This window comes from Dipodomys merriami, unplaced genomic scaffold, assembly GCF_024711535.1.
Source record: "Dipodomys merriami isolate MVZ:Mamm:240054 unplaced genomic scaffold, mDipMer1.0.p SCAF_14, whole genome shotgun sequence".
Taxonomy (NCBI): Eukaryota; Metazoa; Chordata; class Mammalia; order Rodentia; family Heteromyidae; genus Dipodomys; species Dipodomys merriami.
In genome coordinates, this window is record NW_027202715.1 from 18,724,523 (window position 1) to 18,741,821 (window position 17,299).

At 50.0% G+C, this 17,299-nt stretch overlaps 1 protein-coding gene across 2 annotated transcripts in view; it reads right to left on the reverse strand.

The window, feature by feature from the left end:
- Positions 1-17,299, reverse strand: part of Adamts14 (ADAM metallopeptidase with thrombospondin type 1 motif 14) — a 67,028-nt gene that overhangs the window by 19,811 nt on the left and 29,918 nt on the right. The window contains exons 5-11 of one of the 2 annotated variants that reach the window (XM_070020913.1): positions 10,678-10,761; positions 9,951-10,098; positions 7,407-7,512; positions 5,689-5,832; positions 4,784-4,916; positions 3,423-3,536; positions 1,235-1,383 (exon numbers count right to left, since the gene is read on the reverse strand). In XM_070020913.1, coding sequence (XP_069877014.1) covers positions 1,235-1,383; positions 3,423-3,536; positions 4,784-4,916; positions 5,689-5,832; positions 7,407-7,512; positions 9,951-10,098; positions 10,678-10,761 — 878 coding nt within the window. Of the gene's footprint in view, positions 1-1,234; positions 1,384-3,422; positions 3,537-4,783; positions 4,917-5,688; positions 5,833-7,406; positions 7,513-9,941; positions 10,099-10,677; positions 10,762-17,299 lie in introns of both variants that reach the window. The other variant, XM_070020912.1, reaches the window with a different exon arrangement.

A 17,299-nucleotide genomic window follows, 5' to 3' on the forward strand; every position in this document is an offset into this window, starting at 1 on the left:
TCTTTTTCTCCCTTACAGTGCCCTGTTCATGGAGATGCTGGAACTACAGGGACTGAACTTAGCCTCCTGCCTAGCTCAGAGTGTTCCACACGCTGTCACTTATTAAGCAGCTGTCACTTATTAAGTGCTTAACCTGTACTGCATGTAAATAATTTCCTTTAAACCTTATAAAGTAAAAACAGTTATTATTACAGAAAAGCTTAATAAATGGTAGCTTTCATCAAGGTGACAACTGTTGGCCATAACTGCCAGATGATTTATCAGGGCCAGTGCCACTGTGCCTTCCCATCACCTCCGCTTCTGTAGCTACAGTACAGGAGAACTAATTACAAGGCTCCCGTGTGTAGAAGATCAGGACAGTCTAACAAAAGAACAAACAGCTCCCATTTGTAAAATGTCAGAATAGGTGTCTAAGAAAGAAACAGGGTAGTAGGCTTCCCACCCCTGTAGGCAAACAACAGAATACAAAAGATATTATTATTTTTTAGGGTGCTTGAACCACTGTGGTCCTGTTATCTGCCTTTCTAAGTGTTCAGTGCTCAGAGAGGCTAGGCCAGGTCCTGTTTGTATAGAAACCACTAGGCCAGCTGACCCCATGGTGGACTTAACAAGTTCCTGTCTCTCATAAAGCCGTTCTAAACCAAATGCTTCAGCCTGGAGAATGGAGGCCATGGGGAACTGTAGTTCAGAAGTTCCAAAAACATAGTAGAGTAGGGATGGAGATCCTTCAGAGGGGGTAAAAAGTGACAAACAGATGTCTCCTTAGAATGCTTTAAATAATTTAGGGCTTTGATGTTAAAAAAAAAAAAGAAGGCAAGTCAAAAAATGTAAGAACGCTTTGCACAGGAGGTAAAACATAAACTTGGAGGCGATACACAACACACTTAGATCAGTGTTTACTTGAAGTTTAGCCAGAGGATCAACATCACGGGAGGTCTTGTTTAAGCAGCAGGGGCTCTGGGCCCACCCAGACTCTCTGGGAATCTTGTGTATAGGGCAATTTTGGAATCATTAATTCAGATACATTCTCAGAAGTCAGAACTGATGGGTGGCTAGCCAATGCAAGAGGAAGTGATTTGCTGTACCTCAACAGTTGGGTCCTCATGCCTAGAACATATAACTACCTATAGGGACCATTCTTTCCTGTATCCTGCCCCCTACTGTCTTCCCCTCCAAGGCCTTCAGCCCTAAGGAGTTGGGGTCTGCTCTGCCCACCCTAGCCAAGCACACTCACGGGGGGTTGTCACAGCTCCGGCTTCGAGATCGCACTCCACCCCCGCAGGACCGAGAACAGGACCCAAACTTGGTCCAGGAGCTCCAGCCTCCATTCTGGCCATATGTCTGCTCCGGTGACTTCCAGATGCAGTGACCTTTGAAGCACCACTGGGTGGGGTAGAGGGCACAGGGTCACCCGTGCCACTGCAGCACAACCTGCATTGAGGGTGCTAAGGGGGCACAAGGAACAGCTGGTAGAACAGCTCATGGGGCAGCCCAGCGAGAGACAAAGAGAGGTTGAGAGAAGGATCCTGGAGTTAGACAGAACCTTGCCCCTTCCAGGAGCTGAACAGCCTCAGACAAATGATTTGCCTCCCTGGGCCTCCTCCTCATCTGTGAACCTGGATAACTGCCTCTGTCCGTGGCATTCAGTGCCCGGCACACAAAGCCCTCCAGAAATGGCAGGTATTAGTCAAGAGATTAATGATGATAATAAATGAACTATCATTTCATTCCGCATTCCAAAATAAAGGGCAGAGACCAGAGAAAAGCCATAATCTTCCCAGTCCCTAGAGCTGATCTTGGTTCTGCCTTTTGAATCACCTTCCTTCGGCCACAAGTAGATGTGTCCCTGGGAAAACAGTCTACCATATGGAGATCTGTCCATGCAGAGGAGGGAGCATGTGCACAGAAGCAGGGTTGGGTTTGAATCCCAGCTAGCCTAGTTCTAGCTGTGTATGGTCACTTCTCTTCGCTGAGCCTCAGTTTTGCCCAATCATTAAATGGAAATGTTGTGAGAACTGGAAGCTGTAAGGGCCTGAGCATGGGGCTGGTGACTCCAAGAAGGACGCCACCAAAGGCAGCTCCCTTCCCTTTCACTATAGGGTAACACAGAAGAAATATAACAAAGCTCTAGGTCTTTCTCAAGAGGTGAACTCAGTGGTTCTCCACCTTGGAGGTACCTGGGGGGACTTTAGAACTGTGGAAGCCTGGAGACCAGCAGAGTCACAGTCCTGGGCCTTTAAGAAGCCACAATGGGGGACAATTTATATTCCACAAAGTCCCTCATTTTGAGTGTACAATTTTCAATGACTTTTTTTTATAAATTCAAAGAGTTGTGCAACCTTCACCCTAGTCCAATTTTAGAACATTTCCACCACCACCCCTCCCCAAAAGATCCTCTGGGCCATCTATAATCACCTCCTGTTACAGTAATGAGGATGATTTCAGCTCCTGGATGAATTAACATGCAGCCAAAATGGAAACCCACTGAATGTGAAACTGTGACTGGGAATGACCTGTGACTCCAAACGCCTGGAGGGTGTAAGGAGGGAAAGACCTGAGGCAGGTACAAGGATCTTGGAAGAAAGCCTGCCAGGGCCTGTGCAGGGCCACAGGAGGCCCCATCTATCCATAAAGGCACAAAGCCCAGAGACAGGTGGGAACAGAAGGAGCCTGATAGGTCAGAGGTCACAGGTTAGAGGACAAGATGACCATGGCTGTGTTCATAGCAAATCCCTCTTCACAACTACTGCTTCTAACTCTTACTCTTGCTTTGGTCCAGTCTCTGCAGAACCACACTGAGGGGTGATTGGTCAAGATGGGCAGGGTTGGAGGAGCTGTTCAAGTTCAATGAACGATCCCACATCACCACAGGGCCAACAATTGAGCAAAAGCATAGCTCAGGGCTCTCTTCAGCCAGCCACAAGGGCCCCTGATGAACCCCATTCTAGCACCCACTCAGGCTGAAGGGAGCAGACATACTCAGAAATAGGAGAAATGAGAAGTACATGATGGGGAAGAGGAAAGATCAGGTGTATAGGAAGGACAGCCTGGGGGAGGGGGCAGGACACCTGAAGTCTTCCCTTCACCCCCATAGGCTAATCCCTCCCTGTGGGACCATAATCAATCTAGGCTTCATTCTTTTCATCCAAACAGTGAGAGAAAGTTTCTGATGGTTGGCCTTGAGATCATGCAAAGCAGCCAAGGTGAAGCAAAGGACCATGATGTGAAGAGAAAGGCAGGGGAGTGGGTAAGGCATGGGAAGCCTCTGGGCACATCTGCCAAACACGGGGCTCCAGCCTCTCCTTTTGCACTGTCCCCATCTGCAAAGACACAGCCAGGAGGCCCTGGCACTTGCATCCATGCTAGTGTCCAGCGGCCTTCATTCCACCCCAAAAGGCACAGCTGCAGCCCCCATCAGGTACCTTGCCTGGTGAGCACTCCGTCCCGTCCAGTGGGGGCCCCTTCTTGGTCTTGCAAAAGTAGGGGTTGTCAGGGTGACTGCACCACAGCTGCTTGCAGGGCTCAGATGTCCTAAACTGCATGGCAAAGGGAAAAGTTCACTAGGCTGATGTCCAGCTTTGACAATTGCCTGGGGGCAAAGGACAGTGATAGGGAGAAGGGTGTAGTGGATCCTGGAGCTCAGGGCACTCAGAGGAAGCCTCTGTCCCCCATAACCTTCAGCTCTACTCCACAGCAAGTGCAGGTGGCCCCGGGCTCTCTCCCATCAGGCCCTGAGAAGGAGCTGGGCATGGTACACTTGCCTCTCATTTTCTCACTGTAGGAGCTACTCGGCCCAGAGTTTGAAGCTCTTGAGAGGTCTAGGCCCAACATGTTCCCCAATTCCTGCACACAGGATCTTGAGGAGACTCAGATGAGATTGTGACCCCCATCTCCTTCTAATGTGGTCATTGAACAAGGCCAGAGGTTGGTGACCTTATGTCCCAGATAGTCTGGGACAGGCCCAATCTCCTTACTATTTTCTCAGGCAGATAAACACTCTGCAAATACAGCATCTGAGACCTAAGATCCCACACTCTTTTCTTCCATCCCCAAAATGGTGTTGTGTCAGACCACATGTCCCACTGTGGTCAGAAGAGTAGAGGAGGTGACCTCACACAGGCTTCTCTGGGCCAAGTAGAGGCCTTGGGAGGTGAGGAAGGATGTATTCCCTGCCTGCAGGTGGTAAACACTCAGGTTACTGAGGCTTGCCCTCAGAAAGCCCCACCCTGATGTGTCCCCTTCTCTGAGTCCCAGTCCACAGTTAACCCATTTGCTTCTCTCCTATAAAGCTCTGCCTGATCTCCAGGGTTTCAAGGGATGTTGTCTGGTATCTGTGGCCTCAGGCATGAGGTTGGGAGTAAGAAAGTAACTCTCTGAAGAGAAGTGACTTGCAGGTGGAGGAGTAAAGAGTTAGAGCAAAATGACCCACCAAACCCCAGGGGTGGAAACTTTTCCTTCCCCAGACCCCAAGGCCCAGCATCTGACCCATCCCTCAGGTAACTCCCCAGGCAACCAGCCCAGCCAGGGCCCCATTCATCATCCGTTCTCGCTATCTGCTCCTTCTACCTTCCCCAGGAATAAGGCCTGCTCAAGCCTCTGTCCCCAGGCGGGGCTGGATGGGGCCTGTGCCCTGTGCCCTGCATCCCTTTGTTCCGTACCTCCCCTCCTCCCCCCCCTCCGCCCCCCATGGCTGACACTAAGCCTGTGATGGAAGATGCCCATGAGCCAACTATCCTGGGTCATACAAAGCCATGCCCTGGCCTGGCAGAGGCCAGGTACTCACTGCCAAGCAGGTGTGATACCCAGTGCCGAAGTCGAAGCGGCACTGCTCATCCATTGAGTAGTTGATCCCGGGCAGTTCTGGAGGTAGGGGCCACGTGCGCTCAAATGGGTCATCCAGGAGACAGTCATAGGAGCTGTAGTGAAAACAGAGGGAAGGTAATCCAGACTGGGGGTAGCAAGTCCATAGCCCTCCCTTCTCAGGAACTGGGGCTTCTAATGAACAAGAAAGGCCTAGCAGGAGTCTGCACCAACACCCTGGACCCCAGCTGTACCTTCTGAGGATAGGCTGCCTTGGACCCCCCACCCCTCCCCACCCCCACCCCACCCCCCGTCAGTGACTAGGGGAGCCTGATCTCTAGCCAAGGACAAGATCATCCAGGACTGGACTTAGCTCCAACTATAGCTGCCTTAGAAGGTCAGTTTTACCCATATTACAGTATATATATGGCCAAGATTAGGAATTGAATTGTGGACAATCTGAGGACTTAACACCCTGAGGCAAAGTGTTCCCAGTGTGTGTCATGTACTCATGTACACTGGGCAGGCTGCCATAGGAGGTCAGGATTGCATGTCTGCCTCCAACTGTCTCCCCCATCCACTCAGTGCTGTTCTCAGGCCTTGGTATGCCACTCTCTGGGGCCTTGGGGAGACAGAGAGACTCAGCCCCAGTCCAGTGACTCTAATCCTCATTGTAATATTCCCTGAGGTACCCATTGATCCTGGTTTCCAGATCCAACCAAGCAGATTCTAATCAGCATATTTGAGAGATCTGAGGGGTGGGGGGGGAAGAGCTGGGGTTTTAGACTACTAGAGCCTTGTAAGAGTCAGACCTGGCAGGTGACTAATGACTTGAAGGAATGGCAGGCCACCTGATCCCCAGCCCCAGCCCTGAGGCAGGTGACTTACGGAAGATAGCGGCTGAGCTCCAGCTTGCTGCAGCGGGACCAGTGGAAGCGGTGGAAGGCGGCCTGCACCAGGGGAGCCATGACACTGCCCAGGCTGGTCTCATCCGCACAGCCATTCCCCTGCCCATCATGTTCCATGCCCAGCCTGAAAGGTAGGGGAACAGGAATGAGCCCTGAGTCATGCTGAGGAGCCCAGCCCTGGGAAGGCAGCCTGAGACAGGAGACCCAGTTCCAACTAGGAATTCAAACTTTATTCCTTGGCCTGGGTTTCCCAATCATGCATTAAAGTAGAACACTTCTGTCTCTCTTCAAAGTTGCTGGGTGGGTACTGCCCTAGTATGTGTGTGTGGGGGGAGCGGAATACCCCTCTTGCTGTACAAGTCTTTACTCCCCTTTTCTTTCCTCCTTGCTACCAGTCCCCACCCTCCAGCTCCTGAGGCCAGCCCAAGACCTGCTCCAGGACACCAGCCCCTGCTGCACTGTCCATAAGATGGCTTCTGCAGCAAGGTCCACCTGGGCTGCCATGAGCAACTTGTGCATGCTCACTGACTTGCCACCAAAGAGAAAGCCTCTGAGTGCCAAAACAGGGTCTCCTTTCATCCATTCAACCTCACTCATTACACCCCTTTGTATGCCAGCCTCTTAAACTCCCCCAGATCCTGTGGGGCATAGCACAGCGCTCTGCACATACAGACATCTACCCTGTGAGGGTGAGGACTGAACACTTTGTTCTTTAGAGCTGACAAAACTAGACATCCTAATTTCTTAAATATTCCCAGGTGGCCACACCTGGCCTTGGGCACTAAGTGGATGCTTGACCTTATCTCTCCCCAGGAAGAAGCCTCTGCCCTATGTAGGAAGACAGGCTCCTGGCTCCAGAATAAATGGGACCATAAGTTCCCACAGCATGGAAGGGCCTCAGAGGTTTCCCTGGAGTCAGCTCCATGTCTCAGGAAGACACAGAGATCCAGGGAAAGAAAGCAAGGTCAAGGAACTGAGCATGGGTGAAATCCAACAGAGCTGATGGAGTCCCTTGCTTGGCTCTGTTCCTGTAGACGGACAAGGCCAGTACAGAACTATAGTCTGTGTACAGCACTACCTGACATAGTGGACAGTAACTCCTGGGTTTCTGGACACCCTGTAGCTTCCTGAGGAGGTTCTCTGCCCTGGTCTCCACTGTAGCCTGGCACATGGCAGGGGCCTAAGAACTATTGGTTGAATGAATGAATGAACAAGGAATGTGCTATAAACAACAACTAAGCCCACAGAGCCGGAGTCCTGTACCTGGCCCACTGCCTGGGCTCTAAATGTGCCTGTAAGGCCAATAAGCAGCAGTGCCAGGGTAAGCAGCTGAGGTGATGACAGAGTAGAGAGAAGCCAGGGATAGAGACCCAGGCAGCAGGCTGGGCCTATGGCAAAACAGCCACTGAGCCTCCCTTTCAAAGGCAGGATGCATCTGATCCCCATGACCTGCCATTGGGAAAGCCCAAGGCAGGCACAGAACTGCTATGGTCCCCTTAGATTTCTCCTCCTGGAAGCTGGACCCCCCTCTCTGAGCTCTGAAACCGTGGACAGCCAGCTCTCAGGCATTTCCTGGGACTCTGGGACCACAGCCTGACCTAGGCAAAGCCTTTTCATCCACAAGACTCTTCAGAGTTCAAGGCACAGCCCACAGCCAAAGAGCCACCACCTGGTGCCCACCCTCCTGGTACCACTTACACGTGGCCAGTCTCATGAGCCACCACAAAGGCTGAAGAAAAACCATCCTCATGGTTCAGAGCACAGCTTCTCAGGGGGTGGCACATGCCAGTGACAGGTGCATATCCTGACAAGGAGAAAAGAGAGCAGACAGAGATCACAGGCAAGTGAGGTGAGGTATACAGAGGTCTGTCCAGCCCAGCCCCCACAGCGACATCATGATCTCAGAATGACTGAACAGTTTCTGTATGCTTGAGAAATCCCTCTTGGCTTATAGTTCTTTTCTTTTTTCTTTTTCTTTTGTTTTGGTCGTGGGGCTTGAATTCTGGGCCTGGGCACTGTCCTTCAGCATTTCAGATCAAAGCAAGCATTCTACCATTTGAGCCACAGCACCACTTCCATCCTTTTCTGCTTATGTGGGGCTGAGGAATTGAACCCAGGGCCTCATGCATGCAAGGCAAGCACTCTACCACAGAGCCACCTTCCCAGCCCCTATAGTTCTTTATGGTGTGTTGGCTTTTCTTCTGAACAAGTTATGGAATTTCCAGGCAGGACCCAAGCCTGCACACTCTACTTCCAAGTTCTCTCTCTGCCTCCAGTCAACAAATAAGCTTAAAATACTTTCTATCTGAAGGCAAAAAATGGCTGTGTTGTATATACTACAGGGAGCCAGTGGAGGTGCACACCTGTAACCCCAGCTTCTCTTGACACTAAGGTAGGAGGATTCCTTATCCCATAATTTTTTTTAAGTTTAAAAATATTTTTTGTGCCAGTTCTGGGATTTGAACAGAGGCTTGAGCAGTGTCCTTTAACTTTTTCTCTCAAGGCTTGTCTTTTATCACTTGAGCTACATCTCTACTTTCAGCTTTCCAGTGGTTAATTAGAGATTAGAGATTCATAGACTTTCTAGTCTGGGCTAGCTTTGAACCATGATCCTCACATCTCAGCCCCCTGAATAAGTAGGATTTTGAGACCAGCCTGGGAAATGTAGAGATACAATCTCAAAAATAAAAATAAAACTCTTCTAAATTCCATGGAGAACTCAGATAATGCCTTTCTCTCCTGCCCTCCAGCACATGCCACTATTAAGGCAGGTGTAAGTGGACACAGAGATTAGATGGTTAGATTAGGGGTGGGCCTGAAGGGGCAGAGTTCAAGGAGGAAAAAGTGTCCGGCAGAATGGAGAAAGGGAAGAAAATGGTTTCCACTAGAGGGCTCAAGGGAGGAATGGCTTTTGGTAAGAACAGAGATCCAGCCAAGGTACAGACAGGCCACACAGGACTGGGGCAGGACAGCAGGGCTGACCTAGAGCCACAGCCATGGCCACCACACACTAACCACTGCTGTGAGTGAGACCTATGCTATCAGCTTGCTTTCAAAAGCAACTCAGGCTTGGATGTGGCTCAATGGAAGAGTATGTGCTAAGCAAGCATAGGTCCTGGGTTCAATTTCTAGCACCCTCTCCCCCCAAAAAAACTCATTTACAAACCAGGAGAGCAGGCTGAGCTGGGGAAAGCCTCTGCAGTTGACCCGAGGGAGCTGTTTCTGTCTCAGCTTGTGGCTGAAATGATCTTCCATCAGGTTTTGTTTAGGAGAATTTAATAAAAAGCTGCTGCAGGAAGGGGTTTCAGGCCTTTATTGTCCTAGAGTTCTGGGGTTTTATGTTATATACCATGTCATTGCATGCATAAGTGTGTGCCTATGTCTGCGTCTGTGTGCTTGTACTGCGTCTGTGTGCTTGTACATGTGCGCATATGTGTCTGCAAATCTGTTTGTGTCTACACATGTGTGCAAGTTTCACATCTTCATTTGAGCACATGTGTGTATGTGTGTATATGTATCTGTATACCATATTTGGGCTTCATGGTTCAGATAAGGATTGGGTAGGTATGGCTATCTGACTCATTTCTAGCACTAAACCAAAAAACAAAACAAAACAAAACAAAAAACCCACAAAGCCCTCAACATGAGGTCTGGAGAGTCTGTTTAGTCTCAAGTCTGTCACTTTGCTGTTGTCATGAGCAAGCCTCTTCACCATCCAGTGTCTCAGTTTCCCCTTAAGGGAAAGCTATGCAAGTTTCCAGATGCTTACGGTTGTTAATACTCTGTCACAGGCATTACATGTACCTCTAAGTCCTGTGAGCAGCTTCAAACTGGAGGAAGGCATATGTTACATACAATCTTCCCCATTTTAGTGTTGAGAAAACCCAGCAACTGAAGAGAACTTGGATCCCCGCACTAGTGAAGCATGGGCTTCTTTCTCTGCAGCTGACATAACCATACCTGAAGTGCCCATAGGACACAAGGACATGATGTGGGCAAAAGCACTTTGAAGGTCCCTTTGAGACATAAGGCCCAGGACCCAGGACCGGACCAAGATAGTAGATTCATGAGTAAGGACCTTTTCATTTGTCCTGGCCCCCAAGAAACCATCCAATGCTCATCCATCCTTATGTCCATCCAGCTCCTTTCTCTTCTACCTTCCCCACAGCCCAGCCCAGAGGTTCTAGCTGTGCCCAGCAGGCTGCATACACCTGGCTATGGCAAATACAGTACCTTGCATACCTGAGGGCCCAAAGTTCTGCCGGGTGAGGAAGACAACGTGGTCATGGTGCTCAGTGTGGCTGGGGTCCTGGCGCTGCTGGGAGTGTGCCCAGCGACATACCTGCTCCAGGCTGCGGGCCGGGTTCCCTCGCTCAATCAGGCTCAAGGACTACAGGTGGCATCAGAGAGATGATAGCAGAGTGGTAAGAGCTCCAGACACTGTGAAGCTCTCCTCCCACATCCAGGTGGGAGTTCTGAGGCCCAGGACTTCAGTGAAGGCCCCAGAGATCACCAGCTATTACCACCTGGCATGCTGCTGGTACACAGCCCTCTCTGCTTCAGGGAGTACTTGTGTGTCAAGCCATGCACTGTGACTTACAAGTATATTAGAAACCACAACTAATCCAAAGGCAGGTGCTGTGCTGAGTACTTCCTTGGACTTGACATTAATCTCATTCACGGCAGCCTTAGAGGAAAGCTCTGTGTCTGTCCCCCAATTTAGACAGACTAAGTGCCAGCACCCCCAAGCCAGGACTTGTCGTGGTCATGACCTCCTTTATTTCCCTCTCAATTCTTTAAGAAAAGGCAGACCCCCTTTCATGGCATTGGATGTCCATTTTTCCACTGAAGGAGCCTGGAGTTCCTGCTCCCACCTCCAATGTCTGCACCTAGAGTACTGATTCTGATTCTGGAGACAGTTTCTGATCCCGCACTGTGGCTTCCCAGCCAGCTGACAAGCAGGACTCACCTGTCGGTATCCCACCATGATCAAGCGGACGAGGGCAATGTTCACGTGGGCCCCCAGGGATTCATCATGGTAAATCTCATCCACCTGCAAGGAGTGTAGGCACATTTTAAACAGAAACAAGCACACCAGCACCCTATGGTGTGCCAGGTCTTGAACTAAATTCCTAACAGATAGTGCCCCTTTCATCCACCAGGTCCTTTTCAAGTAGGCATTCTCTCCCCCTGTGTTATAGGTAAGGAAACTTGAGGCCAAGAGGTACAGTGATTTGCCCAAGAACATGCAGCAAAGAAAATTCAGAGCTAGGATTCAAATACTGGGCAGTTTAATCTCCATCTTGAACTCTTTTCACAAAGCCAAAGTCAGGTGGGATGGAAAGGATCTGGTCTCACACTCAGCCCCTGACCAGGATGTTCATCCTTGCAAATCCCTGAAGAGCCTTTGCCAGAAAGGTCAATTGACTCAAGGGACCTCTGCTCCAGTTACTTGTCCTGATATCCCTCTGTGCAGCCTGTGTACCTTTCCAGCCACCACTGGGATGATGTCCGCCCTATGTGCCCAGGCTCCTTGTGCAGGGAATATCTAGGTGCCATGCTCAAGGGCCTTGGAGAAGTAGCTTCCCATCACCTGGGAGCAGGTTAGAAATATAGTCTTTGTTCCCACCCCAGTCTCTGAATCAGGACTTGCATTAGTACAAGATGCCCAGGTGTTTCTTAGACACAGTCATGCTCAAGGAGCCCTGCTCAGGACAAGTCCTTCCTTTTACAGGCCCAGGTACCTCCACAGTCACTACAGAATTCAACCCATGGTACTGCCCTTCCAGAAATGACACCCACACATGGCTTTCCCAAAGATATACACTGGATACTCTAGAGTATCCCATTGGTTACTCTAGCTTTTTCATTTTAAATAACATTTCGCTGTAAAATAAAATTTTGAAAAAATACAGGCCACACACCAGTGTCTCACAACTGTAATCCAAGCTACTCAGGAGGCTGAGATCTGAGAATCATAATTCAAAGCCAGCTCAAGCCAGAAAGTCCATGAGACTCTTATCTCTAGCTACCAAAAACATCTAGAAGTGAAGCTGTGAATTAAATAGTAGAGCACTAGCCTTGAGCAAAAAAAATTGTTCAAGCCCAACAATTAGCACAAGAGGAGGACAAGAAGGGGGAAGAAGAAGAGGAGGAGGAGGAGGAAATGCCAGAAGAAGAAGAAATAATCTACTAGTAGCCAAATAGAAAATAAGCACAAAGCCAGGCGCCGGTGGCTCACGCCTATAGTAATCCTAGCTACTCAGGAGGCTGAGATCTGAGGATCGCGGTTCGAAGCCAGCCCAGGCAGGAAAGTCTGTGAGACTCTTATCTCCAATAAACCACTAGAAAACCGGAAGTGGTGCTGTGGTTCAAGCAGTAGAGCGTTCGCCTTGAGCTAAAGAGCTGAGGGACAGCGCCCAAGCCCAGAGTTCAAGCCCCACGACCTTCCAAAAAGAAAGAAAGAAAGAAAGAAAGAAAATAAGCAGAGTTACCTAGATTCCTGTGATGTGTGTATGTACATATGTGTATGTGTATGGCTGTTATCTTACAAAATGTGCTACTCATAGTCTGCTTGCTTTGAAAACACAAATGGCATCTTTAACAGCATCCCTGATGTCTGTCTGGGCTGTACCACTGCATATGTAACAAACCTGAAAGAGCTTCAGAGTCTTGGAGAGAAGCGACTGCCCAAGAGGAGCACTCACTTGCGTAGCCAGTCAGTGTTAGGACACAATGCAGAAGCTCTGGGGGAGAGTTCAGGGTTCAAATCCCAGCCTGGCCCCTTTATGAGCTAGGTGTCTTGGGCTATAGCAGAGAACTCCTCAAACCTCTGTTTCCTTTTCTGAAACACGTAAGTCGTGGGCTTGTTGGACACAATTAGCAACAGTGATGGAGGCTGAAGTGGGAGCCAGCCTGTGTCTCCTGCCCACACAGCTTCCTGGATGCTAGGATGGATTTCTGCCTGTGCTTGTTCTGACCAATCCCATCTCCCCTATGCCCTTCAGCCATCAATTCTTTCCCACACACAGAGGCAAAGCAATCAACCTGTAACCCACAAAGGGACCACTGTCTACCAAATGAAACAGGGCTTTCATCTACGCATGTGTGAGTGTCATGGGGAGAGGAGCTGGACACCTGCTCCTGGGCTGACACACCTCTGCCAGGCCAGCCTAGGACACAGCCAAGCTGTGGGAACAGAGGCACACATGCCCCACAGTGCCCAGGACTGGCATCAATCCCAGGGCATGAATGTACACAACTCAGAGCTGCCAGCATCAGGCTTCTGCCACGGGCCTTCCCAGCACCCATGTCTGGATCCAGTCAAGCACTAAGAACAAAGCCTAGCACCCCACTGTGGGCAACAGACCCTGCCAATCCCAAAGCATGCCACATAGACCCACAGGCACAAGGGTCCAGCCCTCCCCCAGCACAGCAAAGACTTCACAGGAACAAAGTTCTCCACAGCACAAAGACGACTTCCTCCTCAACCTGCATGCCCACACCCAAGTCTCAAGGAAGGCTTGGCCCAGGAAGACTGCAGGTCCACTCAGCCCTACATGCCCCACACCCATGCTCCCTAGCTGCCTGAGGATGCCCTGCAGCAAAGTGACTTAAACAACCTGGCCTCCCACCATCCCCAATGCCAGGTTACAGCCTTCCTTCCACACAGTGATATGGCCAGTGTTGGGAGGAGGAATCCTCCAATGTGCTTTGGAGAACAGAAAAAGAGTCTGGCTAGGAAAACATGGCAAAGGCCCCCTCCCATAGAGGTTCACACCATTGCCATTAGCAGTCCTATATGCAGGCCTTTAGGTAACACATCACCATGGCCACGAGTAGTCACATATGCGGACGCATGGGCAGCATGTCATGGCCCTTTGTCCCTGAAAGACTTGCACATAAACAGTGGACTGATTGGACCTGGAGGTGTATGCTGGATAGGCCATCTAATCAGAGTGGCTGTACAACACATGAAGAGCTTGTATGGGCTTCTTGGAGCCTCTGATGGGGTCTGGACACTGACAGGGTGCAGAGGATGTCCAATGATCTTGAGAGTCACATAGCTCTCTCCTACAGACATCTTATTAACCCCTGTACCACACACCCCTGGAGGTGCCTTCCCTTAGGACCCCTCTGAGTCTGTTCTTCAATAAACCTTTGCCATTTTACTCCTCCCTCTGTGTCTGCTGACTCATTCTTCAAGATCATAGAGACAAAGGACCTGAGCCTGGTGTTGAGATTTTTCAGTATCACTTTGAGAGTATACCAAGAGTGGTTCCTAGCCTCTTTTGTGTACCACAGGTACCCATGTTAAACCCAATGCTTGTCTACAGAGAAGAGATGAATCACGGGGCAGGTATCTGCTAGAGCCCAGGCTCTCTGCATCAGTCAGCCCTGCATCCATGGGCTCAACCAATCATGCGCTGAAAATCTATAGAACAAAGTTGTCTATGCTGAACATGTATACTCTTTCTTGCTATTATTTACTAAACAATACAGTCTAATAACTCTACATAGTTATTACATGCAATAACTATATTGCATCAAGTACCACATCTAGAGATCAAGAATCATCTAGAGATGATTCAGAGTGCCGGAGAACCATATGGATTACATAGGATACTTATGCATCCATAGATATTCATACACATAGGGGTCTTAGAACTAATCCCCAAGGATGCTGAGGAACAATAGTAGTCATCTCTGTCCATCACTTAGAAGATCAAATTCACTCATCAAGATCTCAGCGGGCCTTGTTCCAATGGTTGCCATCTCTGGTCATTTGGGAGATGGAGTTGGCCCTTCCATTCCAAGCTCGTTGGTCCAGTCCTTCTCTGGACTTTAGCACACTCATCTGCACATACCCTTCCCAGCTTGACCCTCCAGTGGAGATCTCAGTGGCTTTGACTTGGCTGGAACTGCCTTGTTGCTTTGCAGAGAAGCAGGCCAGGGAAATGGCTGTACAGGGCTGCCATGTTGGATGGAATATCAGAGGCCACCAGGCACAGAGTACCACAGTCAGGAGATGTGCCTATCTGGGAAGCATAGGACCTCATACCCTCTGGGGTACATCTGTGGGTTTTCCTGACAGGCTCTCTAGCCTGGCTGTCACCCAAATCTTGGCCCTGGCAGCCTTTTGTGGCTACAACCCAACCCAAATGTTAGAGGGGATGCTAGGGAATCAGCTCTGGGGTGATCAGGAATTGCTTCCTGTGATTGGGAGCAAGGCAGGATGACAAGACACACCCACAGGGCCGAAAGAACAGCGTGTCTGGTACCCTTGCTTCTCATCTCTCAGCCAAGTTCAAGGTCACCTCTGCCAGGACCCCTAGGTTTAGAGTTTGACATCACACATTGGCCTGAGATAGCCACTGGGTGTATACCAGAAAAACAAGCAAAGGTCAGGATCCTGGCCAAGGGGAGACAAAGCAGCAAATAGAGAGGACAGGTAGAAAGTGCTGGAGTTGGAGGTAAAACAAGCTGCTCTCTGAGTGCCCTCTGTGTGTCAGGCACTGTGTGAGGGCTTTAAACACAACTTCAAGACCAGCTTACAAAGCAGAGTTAGTCCCATTTCACAGATAAGAAATCCAAAGTTTGGAGAGATTAAGACACTTGTTCAAGGCCCTTCCTCTCCCCGCCATTTATGCTCAGCTGCTGTTCAGAACCAGTTTCTGGGCTGGGGCGACAGAAGATAAGGACAGTTCACAGCTCAAAGGAGGAAGGACAAGTCCTTTTCTTCAGCCCAAGGCCTGACTTGGCTGAAAGAAGCATCAGCAGGAAGCAGACTAAACCTTAACTTTGGGACCTGGACTGCAGGCCGGTCCTGGCCATGAACATCTTGCCATTCTGTCTTTGCAACACAATGTATTCCTTAAGTTGTCTCCTCATCCTCAGAAGTATACCCTATCCCTTCAGAAAGGGTAGAAACACAGACTGATCCTTATGATCCAGTCAATTTCACAGTGTTTTGGAGAAGATGGGCTGCACTGGTAGAGGTACCCAGGCTCCATGGAGGTGAGCTGAGGACAGCCAGAGGAGCTGGAGAGATGAACCTCACGCTCCTGGGTCCTGAATATGGGTGGCCTATGAAGAAAGGAACAACAAAGATGATAAGGAAAAGGATGGATTGAGAAAGCAGAAAATCAACCAGGAGCCAGGCAACTGGGCAAGGAAGGAGAAGTAGGAAGAAAGGCTGGACCCCATGCTTGGCACTTTCTGGAACCTGTATCACACATTCTCCTCCTGATATCCGTGCATTTGACTTTTTGATCACAAAAAAAAGTCTTTCTTGAGTCCAAAGGTGTGTGGAGGTAGGTCTCCCTGGTCAATAGCAACACAGCCAAGCAACAATCACAAGAAACTCTTCCTTTGTTCAACCCCCAAGAGGCTCTGCGGTCAAGCAGAGTTTTTCTATCCAAAGTGAGGGTGTTTGGTGTGACTAGATAGACATCAGCAATCCACTGCTGCCACAGCTTGAGATCATGCTCACCCTGGGATTCAGGCTGACCTACCATAGAGTAATCAGGCCTGGGCCCTGTTGGAACGTAGATCTGGCCAGGGGACTAGGCTCCATTGTGTGCTATTCTAGAAGGATCTGCCTCCACAGACACCAGAGAGGCATGGAGGCTATAGCTTCTCTTGGGGCAGAGTAAGGCTGAGGATGTTGAGTATCCTTCCTCATTTCCTCTTGCCGAAGTTCATGACCATGTAACCCTGGTATGTCCACTGCCTGTTAACCAGCACACTTCTTCAAGTCTCCATGGAGCCTGTGGGCTGGCCCCGGCTGTTCCATGGGGTTCAAGCTGCTCAGTCCCCATCATACTCAGGTTGTTTGTGCAGAGTAGCTCAGAGAGCACAGGCATGGACCCGCCCAGCCCAACAGAGTCCCTTTCACACGTTCACAATGCTCAGCTTTTATCCCCCATGACCTACTTGCAAAACGCAGCAGCCTTTATGCCCCAAGTTGGCCTGCCTGTGTGTAATCAGAGACACCTGGAGCTCTGCACTTCCTGCTGCCCCATGAGTTCACCCCTCTGAGCCCCATGCACTCACCTACGGTGAGGAGGAAATATACCTTGTGGAGACAGGAAGACGAAGGTGAGGGCAGATGTGGAGCACTTGGAGTAGGGTCTGGCACAGAGTCTGTGCTCCATCAGACCCATGTTAGGCAGATACTGTCCTGAAAAGTCAAACCATTCTTTCCATCTCCCAGCTGCAAACCAGGGTCTTCCTTTCTCCCCTTCTGCCCCAAGTCCCCCTAACTGCTTGTCCTCACATTCTGTAACAGAGGCAGTGGAAGGGTACAGAGCATAAATTTTGTAATCAGGCAAATATAGAGTCAAAGTCTGACTCTGTTACTTAGGGGCTGGTGGACTCTGAGCAAGTTGCTTAGCAACTCCAAGCCATGGAGGCATCAGGGATGGACAGCCAAAGGGGTTCAAGCCATCTGTAAACTGCTCAGCTCCCTGGCAGACATGAGAGACTGGTCCCTCTCTCCTGGACCTTTCCACTGGCCCATCCCAGCCTCCACCAGCCTCCTGTCTGCCCTCTCCTTCAGTCTACCTGAAGAACCATCATCCAAAACTGTT